Source organism: Leucoraja erinacea, chromosome 25 (assembly GCF_028641065.1).
Source record: "Leucoraja erinacea ecotype New England chromosome 25, Leri_hhj_1, whole genome shotgun sequence".
NCBI classification, from domain to species: Eukaryota; Metazoa; Chordata; class Chondrichthyes; order Rajiformes; family Rajidae; genus Leucoraja; species Leucoraja erinaceus.
This window is the reverse complement of record NC_073401.1, coordinates 22,194,562-22,206,558: the sequence shown is the minus strand read 5'-3', so window position 1 is coordinate 22,206,558 and position 11,997 is coordinate 22,194,562. Positions and strand designations below refer to the sequence as shown.

Here is an 11,997-nt window from a genome sequence, read left to right as displayed (position 1 = left end):
TCTCCTTATAATCCTGGCAACACCCTCGTAAATCTTTTCTGAATCCTTTCAAGCTTGACAATATCTTTCCTATAACATGGTGCCCAGAACTCAACACAATATTCTAAATGTGGTCTCACTTTTGTATCATCAGCAAACATGCTAGTCATGCCCTGTATGTTTAATATTCAAGCTATTTTCTCAGAGGAAGCATACTTTGTAGTTGATGAGTTCAGGGTATATTATTGTTACAGGACCCAAGGTACAGTGAAAAACTGTTTTGTGATAATAGGGGAGGTGAAATTCTACTGCTTCCTGAGGTACAAAACAAAACCGGAATTTTATTTTTCATGTTCAGAGATCGTGTAATGTTAGTATTCAAAGATATCCAAGTGTTGAGAATGAGGCACTTTGGTAAATTGAGAGATTGGGCAAAAGTACAAGAAAATGATGTTGAGAAAGAAAATCAACCATGATCTCAATAAATGACAAGCAAGCAGTGAAGGCCAATTGTGCTTGCTCCTGTTCTGGTTTTGTTACATTATATTCTTGAAGCATCCAAAACCTTTCCCCTCTTGCCATGTTAAAACAATTTAGGACAAGGGATCCTATATGCAAAGTTATATTAAACTGGCCTGAGTGCAGCAGGTTGTCAAAGTTCCAGGGTTATCACTCTGCATCTGATCCATAAACACTGTTACGTTTTTAAGCTTCCCCTCGACCAGCACAACGAGGCCCAAACATCCCCGGACGCCCGGTCCAGCCGGCGGTTTATTCCGAGCGCACGACTTTAGCAGGAAGTTTAGCTATTTTTGTTTCCGGCGTTGTACTTGGTTTTGTTTACGGTGTTTGCTGGGCGTGCGGCAGCTTATTCCAGGCAACATGGGGAAGAGGCAGCATCAGAAGGATAAGATGTGAGTGAGTGGGGGTGGGCCTGGGCTCCGGGAACAGACAGTTCCCCAGTAAACGGCGCTGCTGAAGGGCCGCAGAGCCACGAAAGGACAGAAACGCTAAGAAATGGCCAGAAACACCGGGAAATGCACAGTTCCTACTTTTCAAATTCTCTTACTCCTGCTCAAATCCATCTTTACAGTCAACTCAGTCACTTCTTTCAACCCTCGTAGAAGGTTATTTTGTGTGCTACCCTGGCAGATCAATAGACAGTAGGCCATTCGGCCCTTCGAGCCAGCACCGCCATTCAATGTGATCATGACTGATCAGCCACAATCAGTACCCCGCTCCTGCCTTTTCCCCATATCCCCTGACTCCGCTATCTTCATGAGCCCCGTCTAGCTCTCTCTTGAAAGTATCCAGTGAACCTGCCTCCAGAGGCAGAGAATTCCACAGACTCACCACTCTCTGTGTGAAAAAGTGTTTCCTCATCTCCGTTCTAAATGGCTTAAACTGTTGCCCCTGGACTCCCCCAACATCGGGAACATGTTTCCTGCCTCTACCGTGTCCAAACCCTTAATAATCTTATATGTTTCAATAAGATCCCCTCGCATCCTTCTAAATGTCAGATTATACAAGCCCAGCCGCTCCATTCTCTCAGCATATGACAGTCCTGCCATCCCGGGAATTAACTTGTGAACCTATGCTGCACTCCCTCAATAGTAAGAATGTCCTTCCTCAAATTTGGAGACCAAAACTGCACATAATACTCCAGGTGTGGTCTCACTAGGGCCCTGTACAACTGCAGAAGGACCACTTTGCTCCTATACTCAACTACTCTTGTTATGAAGGCCAACATGCCATTCACTTTCTTCACTGCCTTCTGTACCTGCAAGCTTACTTTCATTGACTGATCATAGGGAAAGTGAAATTCTAAGGCATTAGAGTGCACAGTACTGCTTCCTGATGCACAAAACAAAAACATGTTTTTAATGCTCAGATATTGTGTAATGTTAATATTCAAATGGATCCAAGTGTTGTGGAGTATATCACTTTGAGGGCATATTAGATATTGGGTGAATCGCGTGATTTAGCAAAAGTACAAGAAGATGGTGATGAGGCAGAAGATCAATAATGATCTAAATGTATGGCCACATAATCTCAATAAACTTGAAAGGCCAATTGCCTACTCCAATTTTTTAACATTATTGTTTAATGCATCCAAAATGTGTTGCTCCAGACGTATGCCAGTGAAATAGCATCACAGTGACACTATCTGATCATGGGTGCAGGCCAGGAGTCTTCCATCTGTGTGGAAACTTGCACATGGTAGTTAAGTTTGTCCAATTCCAAAATTAGAATATATCACCATGCAAACAACGTGGATGCTCTTTTGAAGACAAAATTAAGTGGGTAGGAAGGATTGAAGAAATAATACATTGTACTTTGTTGCTGGATATAGTTATGCCAACTAGGCAAAACATTTCCTCTTTTCCTGAAGGCAATGGATTTGTTCACATTGCATCATGTGCGGGATTCAAATTAGTATACCAGAAATTTAGATTTTTTTAGCTTTTGTTGCTTATAAGTATGACTGTGAATGGCAGCCATATATCTTTATTTCAGTCTGCTTCTCTTTATGTAGTTGCAGTGTTTGTACTGAGATTGACTTTTCTTTTGCAGGTACATCACTTGTACAGAGTATACTAACTTCTATGGTGGCAAGAAAACAGGTAGGTAGGAAGGTTGATTGATAGTAAAGATGTGATTTGAGATTTTTGTTAACGTGTTCACAGAAGGGGTACTGCTTACAGATCTGTATAAATTTCCTAAGTATATTTGGACTATAAAGTCCTTGCTATGGGGCAGTCGTTTAAGTTTTTAGTAAATGTGTACTTAAATTAAGAATGGAACTGAGCAATGCGGGTTTGAAATTCCTTGAAATCAGTTATTGACCATTGAACTTGATGTGCTCAGCAGGAAGTGGCATCAGCTCTGGTGAGATTAGTTTAGTTTAGAGATACAGCGCCGAAACAGGCCCTTCGGTCCACCGACACCCAGTGATCCCCGCACATTAACTCTATCCTGCGCACACAAGGGACAATTTACATTCATACCAAGCCAATTAACTTACAAACCTGTACGTCTTTAGAGTGTGGGAGGAAACCGAAGATCTCGGAGAAAACCCACGTTGGGGAGAGCGTACAAACTCCATACAGAGAAGCACCTGTAGTCGGGATCGAACCAGGGCCTCTGGCGCTGTAAGGCAACAACTGTACCACCGTGCCGCCCATGGCACAGAGGATGGTGCTGCATGCAATTGGATAGCATCTTTCCTTCCTGAATTTGAGAAATACCATCTGCAGGTGTCACAGAAGTGGCACTTGCAGTGATTTTAAAAATAGTAATATACTAAGGAGGAAGAATCCAGATGAGCTGCCTCCTGATACGTTGTGCCTGCTGATAAAATCAAGTTTAATGATGGTTCTCTCATCTATTTGATATGTATTTTTTTGTTTACTAAGGTAACCTAAGGTAACCTAAGGTTGCTATTATGATTTTGAGATTGCCGTTGGATCTGGTGCTTGAATATCTGAGTACTCAATGACAGATATTTTCACTCCAGTTAATATTTGTTGGTGAAGTTCTAAAATATTATTGAACAGGATTTGCACATGTTTTAATGAAGTATGTTGAAGGGCTTACTATTCTGCCATTTACTGAATATTCTACTGCTGCTGCAATCTAATTTGTTCCAAATAAGTACTTTGTACACAGGTGGTTATAATCACCATTTACAATACATGGCATCACATATAGGATTAGTTTGGCGAGCTAAGTGTTGAAGTTAAAATTCTAATACACAGTGCCCTCCATAATGTTTGGGACAAAGACCCGTCATTTATTTATTTGCCTCGGTACTCCACAATTTGAGATTTGTAATAGAAAAAAAGATAATCACATGTGGTTAAAGTGCACATTGTCAGATTTTATTAAAGGACATTTTTACACATTTTGGTTTCACCATGTAGAAATTACAGCTGTTTTTTTTACAAGATGGCTGCGATATAGGCCTGGCGGAACATCACCAGAGAAAACACCCAGCAACTGGTGATGTCCATGAATCGCAGACTTCAAGCAGTCATTGCATGCAAAGGATAGGCAACAAAATACTAAACATATTTGTTGATAACTTGTAAAGAGACCAAGATGTTGCATTGTTTGTAAGGTTGGAAGAAAATTGTCACCAGCTCGTTGAATAGAATAAGTCCATTAAGTCCATCCTATCTGTTCTTTGGAGAAATAAAGAATTGCAGATACTGGTTTCCAAAAAATAACACAAGGTTCTGGATTAACTCAGCTGGTGGGGCAGCACCGCCTCGAAGACATGGATAGGGGATGTTTCAGTTTAGGAGCCTTCTTTGAAAGGAATATGCATTCAGTGTCTAAAAAACATAGAAACATATTAACATAAAATGTAGGTGCAGGAATAGGCCATTCGACCCTTCGAGCCAGCACTGTCATTCAATACGATCATGGCTGATCATCCAAAATCAGTACCCCGTTCCCGATTTCTCCCCATATCCTTTGATTCCGTTAGCTTGTTGGCTATATCTAACTCTCTCTTGAAAACAGTGAATTGGCCTCCGCTGCCTTCCATGACAGAGAATTCCACAGATGCACAACTCTGGGTGAAAAAGCTTTTCCTCATCCCAGTCCTAAATGGCCTACCCCTTAATCTTAAACTGTGACCTCTGGTTCTGGACTCCCCCAACACCGGGAACAATTTTCCTGCATGTAACCTGTCCAATTTCTTAAGAATTTTATGTTTTTATCAGATATCCTCTCATCCTTCTGAATTCCAGTAAATATAAGCCCAGCCGATCCATTCTTGCATCATATGTCAGTCCCGCCATCCCGGGAATTAACCTGGTGAACCTATACTGCACTCCCTCAATAGCGAGGCTGTCCTTCCTCAAATTAGGAGACCAAAACTGCACACTGGTGCATCTCATGTACCTGATGTGGTCTCACCAGGGCCCTGTACAACTGCAGTAGGACCTCGTTGCTCCTGTACTCAAATCCTGTCACATGCCATTTGCTTTCTTCACCGCCCGCTTTACCTGCATGCGTACTTTCAGTGACTGATGTACAAAGTGGATAACCTCACATTAATCCACATTATTGTGAGTGCATCTGCCCACTCACCCAACCTGTCCAAATCACCCTGCATCCTCATAGCATCCTCCTTGCACTGCCACCCAGCTTTGTGTCATCCGCAAACTTGGAGATGTTACATTTGATTCCTTTGTCTAAATCGTCAGTATATAATATAAATAACTGGGTCCTAGCACTGAGCCTTGCGGCACCCTAGTTACAGCCTGCCATTCTGTAAAGGAGCCTTTAATTCCTGCTCTTTGCTTCCTGTCTACCAACCAGTTCTCTATCAATGTCCATACCCTACCACCAATACCATATGCCCTCATTTTGCACACTAATCTCTTGTATTGGACCTTGTCAAAGGCTTTTTGAAAGTCCAGATACACCACATCCACTGGCTCTCTCTTATTCATTCTACTTGTTCCATCCTCAAAATATTCCAGAAGATTAGTCAAGCATTATTTCCATTTAAGCCGCTTCATAAATCCATGCTGACTTTGACCGATCCTGTCACTGCTTTCCAAATGCGCTGCTAGAACAGTGGCTGAAGGAATTCATTTGATCAAGTAGCATCCGTGAGGACAAAAGGATGATTATTTCCGGTTGAGACCTGCATCAGGGCTGGCAAAGGAAGGTTTGATATTTCGGGTTGAGAACCTGTGAGAAGATGCATCTTAATGCATCTTAAACCATTTTCCTCCACAGATGCTGCATGACTCAGTGTTCTTCCAGCGGTGTATTATTTGCTTCTTGTTTCAGCATCTGCATTATATGTGCATTCAGTGCATTCTGATCTGATATTCAGGACTTGCCTGTTGTCATGTTGAGCGCAAGTATATTGGAGACCATATAATATTTATATCAGATTTTGTTTCAGGAAAAAAAATCCCCATGTGCCTAAAGAAAACTGACCATTTTGATGATCCGGCATAGTTATTCTGTTTGTCTTCACCCGATTTCAGTGGTGATGGACTTGGGTAACTATCTAGGGCTACCTTGCGGTGCCAAAGTGACGGGATCAGATGTTGATGACACACAATTTATCTGCTCAGTACAGGCTATAGTCAAGTGCAAAAGCCTTACTCAGCAGATGTTCTGCTCCTCCACTATATAGATTATAATTAGATTTTAGATTTATATGAACAGGTTTGATTTGCATCAAAAATACAATTTCTTCTGTCCTGCAGTTATTCCACAAGCCAACTTCCGCCGTTTACCTTTTGATCACTGCAGGTAAGGGTATCCTATTGCTATATTGTACCATAAGTTTATATGAAATATTGTATAATAAGGTCGTGAGTGATAGGAGCACAATTAAGCCATTTGGCCCATCAGGTCCACTGTGCCATTCAATCATGGCTGATCTATCTCTCCCTCCGAACCCTATTCTCCTGCCTTCCCCCTCCATAAATCTTGGCACCCGTACAAATCAAGAATCTATCTATCTCTGCCTTAAAAATTGACGGCTCCCACAGCCTTCTGTTGCAAAGAATTCTACATTCACCACCCTCTGACTAAAGAAATTCCACATCATTTAATTTTGAGACTACGACCTCTAGTCCTAGACTTTCTCACTAATGAGAAACATCCTTTCCACATCAACTCTATCCAAGCCTTTCACTATTCTGTAAGTTGCAATGAGGTGTCCCCTCATCTTTCTAAACTCCAGTGAGTACAGGCCCAGTTCCTAAAAATTAATGACATTATTAACGCAGTAAAATTAAACTGCAGATGGCTTAGCAATATGCAAGTTAGAATAATTCTGTTGAAAGCTTTGCACAGTTTATGTTAAAAGTATTTGATGTCATTGTATTTTATTTCCAGCACTTTTATTTTTGGCTTAGACATTCTCTAAAAGACTTATTGTGCTTTCTCCCTCAAAATATATTGCAGATTCCTTGGGAACATTTAAAACCACACAAATAAATTGTGTGCATTCTTCACGCTGATTTTGTGTCCTACAAATGTTTATTACATTTCATATCACCATCTTATTTTCCAATATTTTCACTTCACTTATTGAAACTGCGGCCTTCTGTATTTTAGTGTCTGATGTTATGATCGCTTATTACTTCGGTATGGAGGATATGTGTTGCATTTTCTTGTTCATCTTTGAATCTATTGTGAATTTAGGAGCTGAGTGTTTGTGGGATATTTTCAGCCTTTTACCTGTTCCTATTTCACTTCTACATTTAGTTTTGCCAGTGGATTTCTTAAACTGCGGATGGAAATTGAACCGTTCACCAAAATTGTAAATCATTCATCCTCAATATGATTAACAGAAAGTGTTAAAAATACAAGCCTGAATCCATTGCTGAAAATAATGTGGTGGCCTCTTTAATAATAACCTATACATTCAGAATCCTAGCTTTTCGTTGGTTTATTGATTTTTAAATAAATATTTGTTTAAAACAATGAAATAATATACATCTACAGATTTAGCCAAATTAGATACTGCAGTTCATGTCATTTAATTCCAGACTTTAATCGTGACGCAAAAAATTAATAAGCGAGCGAGTAGGCTTTGTTATGCAGTTCCACACAGTGTTTCCACACAGAAAGCCTTATTACCTTCCATCATTGTCAGCATTGGAATTTATTCTCTAAATAAGCCTGTATGTACACAGCTTAAACGATTCACAATGAACACTTTTAAAGCATCTTTGCAGTCTCACTTTTGAATGATCTGTTTGTTTTTGGTGTGCCACTTGAAGAGTAATAGCCTTATAGCACTTTGTCTGATTTTGCTTGCATTATTGCTGCTTTCGTTTGCAGTTTGTCCCTTCAACCCTTTGAGTACCCAGTGTGTACACCTGATGGAATGGTGTTCGATCTCCTGTGAGTATGAAGGCTTATTATTATTCAGCTTGCTCCCTACCCTCTGCCCCAGCTTACATGCCCACAGACCATGAGAGGAAATGGCAACTGAAAATGTGTTTTCAATGTGTTATAGCATATTATGTGCAGTTTTATACGATGATTCCCAATACAATTCATATTTAATGCATTGATGCAATATGCAGTAACTGGTGTGCGACAATAAAACTTGCTTGTGAATTTGGGCAAATCTTTATGGCTTTAGCTTAGTTCAAACTCTGTGAAGACAGACCAGGTTGGTGGTGGAGGAGCTGAAATTTGATTTGAATAGCTGGCTGATATAAACTCGTAATATGTAGAACACTAAGTAAAATAGAGCTACAGGACACAATCAGGAACTATTACAATAATTGAAGAATGTCCAGAGCTTGATCAATGAGTTACACAGTCCAGCTCAATGTAGAAACATGATCTCATCTCTACTTCCACCTCCTCAAGGCAGCGGGCATGTAACTGTTTAAGAAGGAACTGCAGATGCTGGAAAATCGAAGGTGGACAAAATGCTGCAGAAACTCAGCGGGTGAGGCAGCATCTACGGAGCGAAGGAAATAGGCAACATTTCGGGCCGAAACCATTTAACTGTATAACTTTCTGCTCCTCGGCTTTGTAGTGGGATTCTTGGAGTAAATTTTTTTTAAATCTCTGTCTGTCTTCATTGAAGTAACCCAAAAAATCAAACCAGGTTCTAACATTTTTAAGTAACCACAATAATTAAAGGTCAGGGTCACAGTAAGATAACAGTTTGCTATCTTGCACTGTATTTACCTGCCTTCTACTATTCTCAATTCAGCTCAAGAATGCCATGAAAAGATAATTCCATGCACAGAAGAATTAGTTTAAAAGTAATTGCTTAATATTTGCCACTCGTGAATTATGAAGATAGAAATGTAACTATCCCAATAGCTTTTTGTCCCAAGCATTTGTAAAGTACGAGAGTTAAATTGCCTGGTTGTGTTTTTTTAATTTTAATTGGAATCTTTCATAAAGGTTGTGTGATATATTTGGCTCATGGATCACAGGCAGAATTGACTCAGCATTAAAATGGAAGGTAACAATAAAGAAACGGTGCTGGAAATCTAAATGAACATCAGAAAATCTTAGAAATGTATAACAGGTTGGTCTGGTTCTGAACAGATAGCGAGGTGAACTTTTCCTATGTGAAGCATCATCCGAGCTTGCCAGCAGTAAACCATTGCTGGCTGAGCTTCGTTACTCTTGCTGTTTACAATTTCTGGCTGCTTGGTTTTGCTGTCTCAGAACTCTAGCGGCAATGAATCTTTCTTCACTTACTGATGTGCTGTCACCAGTAAGGCCACACATTGCAGTGTTCCTAGAATTGGGAAGGACTGAGTTTGCCCCTGCAGCAGGAAAATTACACTTATTTAAACCTTCCAGTGTCTAAGAAAGGTCAGACAATCCAATGGACTTAATGTGTGTATGCAATAAATACACTGAACAGACTGGATAAATTCATATTTTTTAAGCCATTGCAACGACAGACAAGCTCTGTTGCAGTGCCCTCTACTGAACTTTAATTGGATTGCTATATTTCAAGCCCAGTGCCTTTGTGAACATGCAGCGGGACATTAACTAAGTAAAATACAGCATATATTCAATAGGTATGATCATATCTTTAACACTCTGGTCTACTTTGAAAATGCAATGAATAAGATAGCTACAATTATTTTCAATGATAATTTAACCTAATTGGCAATTAAGAACTAGTTATGAACAGCAGAATGGATCTAATTTTGGAAGGTATATTGGTTAATGGCACAAGTTCAGGCTGAGTTCAGATGCATGTGGAACTTTTCCAGTTTGCCTATAGAAGATGAAAATAAGCAAACTCTTCAGATAGAAGTTGTCTAATGTTATTTTAGTAAAGAACCAGCAGGCGGAATATATGAAACATACATAATGATTGAGAAAGAGATTGTGTTAGTAGACAACAGAGTACAAATCAAAGGAATTCTAATCACCCTAAATTACTAAATTATCGGTGTTGAAAGATGACAAAGTTGACCAACCAAGATGATTCTTGGCATTGTGAAGATTTGTTGATGCCCCACTACTGCCTCTTTTCCCACCTCTGCAGAAAAATCGATTTGAGAATATGGATGTTCCCTTAGTAATGGATCAATTAACAAAGCGTAAACAAATGGGATTAAGAAAGGAGGTCATGTCAGTTGTTTTACATATAATTTAATAAACATAGAACTGGAAATATCAGAAACAGTAATTGCTAGATAGATAAAGGATTTTAACAAATTCTGAAAGAAGGAGTAATGGGTTAACGTTGGTTGGTGATCCTGCCTTTATGTTCACATAGTCAGAGATGCACTGTATTTTTCAGGATTAAAAAATAAATAAAAGTGTCGGAGGTTATCAGTGAGACTACTTTTGAAGTATTTGATGCAATAGGCAGTCTACGTTTAAAAAATCTTTGAATTTCACTGTAAAATTTCATGGCTATTTTCTGTAGGTCCATCATTCCATGGATAAAGAAATTTGGAACCCATCCAACCACTGGTGAGGTAAGGATCGTCTACTGGATGTTATATTCATTGTGATGGATATAATAATTACTATAAAACATCACACATTTCTACCAGTACAATTGGCATAGTCAAGATTTGATTAGAACGTTAAAAAAAATATATACAACACTCAAGGTTATAATAGCTAATAGGCCAGGATTTTTATAAAGAAATACACTTTTGGTGCAGGAGTTATCCTGTAAGATAGATATATATGGAACTATAACCACAAATATTTAAGAAAGTCGGGGCAGAGAAAACGATTATATTATCGACGAGCTTGATTTTACATCTGATGTGAGGACGTCACTGGGATCCTTTATTGGAGTCGGAGTAACTGAATACTGAAATAAATGTCAACTAATTAGAGTGGGACAATTTCTGAACAGTAGATCATATCTATAAACCAAGTCCTCAGCCATCTCTTACCCAGTCTTGCCAACATGTGACTGCAGATCCTCAAGAGTATGCTTGATTCTTAACTTCCCCTGAAATAGCTAAGTGGCCCACTCCAATATCATTACTGTTGCATCGAAGAGAGCAAAGATAAAATTAAACAGGCACATAAGTTGAATAGCCATTGTATTTTCCCTAGGGTAGGTGAGTCATCAAAACTAAATCGTATGTTTAAGGTAAGAGGGGAAATATTTAAAAGGGGCCTAAGGGGGAAGCTTTTCACACAGAGGATAGTGTGTACATGAAATAATCTGCCAGAGAAAATGGCAAGACGGGTACGATTACAACATTTAGATAGGTACATGCGTAGGAAACTTTTGTAGCAATGTGGTCAATGCACAGGCAGGAGGGACCAGCTCGATAGGCATTTTGGTCAGCAGGGATGCGTTGGGCCAAAGGGCTTATTTCCATACTCTATAGCCCTGACTCAAAATCTATTGATCTAATTTCCACCCATGGAAGATGCATCTGTCTATGCCAGTATTGATAGAAATGATAGTTGTTCTGAAGATGAAACTCCTCCCTTCACGTTTAGAGCACTATTCACTGTGTTGTATAGCACTATAATAATGCTAAGTAGGATTAACTCAGAGCCATGAGTATTGTGGATCATCATCAGCAGCAGAACTGTACACCATCACACTTTGGAACCTTGTGGCCTGATAGCCCTGGATCAAATCTGGTTGAGAGAGAAGGGCAAAAGACTATGCTCGGCGCTGTACCAGCTGTACCTAAAAATGAGATACTGACCTCACAAGGCTAAATGTGCGTTAAACAACAGAAACAACAAGAATGGACAGAGGCGAGTGATATCACAAGTCAGAATGGATATATGAAAGGGAAATTATGTTTAACAAAACTGATGGTGTTTTGAAGATGTAAATTGTAAAATAGATAAGGGAAAACCAGTGGCATTGTGTATTTGGTTAAAGAAGGCCAGAGAAAAGCTAGATCAAAGTTGTGCAGTCGTATTAAATCCGGTCATGAGTGATGATGCAAATTAAGTAATATACTCGGAGCCGCCAAGAACTTCCCCATCCTTGGTGCCTGTGGGGCTCAACATGTGACTGGTGAAGGCAAGACAGGAACTTTCACA

General features: G+C 39.6%; 1 protein-coding gene across 1 annotated transcript in view; it reads left to right on the top strand.

The window, feature by feature from the left end:
- Positions 1-750: 750 nt before the first annotated feature.
- Positions 751-11,997, top strand: part of ppil2 (peptidylprolyl isomerase (cyclophilin)-like 2) — a 162,562-nt gene continuing 151,315 nt past the window's right edge. The window contains exons 1-5 of the mRNA XM_055655154.1: positions 751-893; positions 2,554-2,603; positions 6,219-6,264; positions 7,807-7,869; positions 10,391-10,442. Of these exons, the coding sequence (XP_055511129.1) occupies positions 862-893; positions 2,554-2,603; positions 6,219-6,264; positions 7,807-7,869; positions 10,391-10,442 (243 nt within the window). The 5' untranslated portion in view covers positions 751-861. The remainder of the gene's footprint in view (positions 894-2,553; positions 2,604-6,218; positions 6,265-7,806; positions 7,870-10,390; positions 10,443-11,997) is intronic.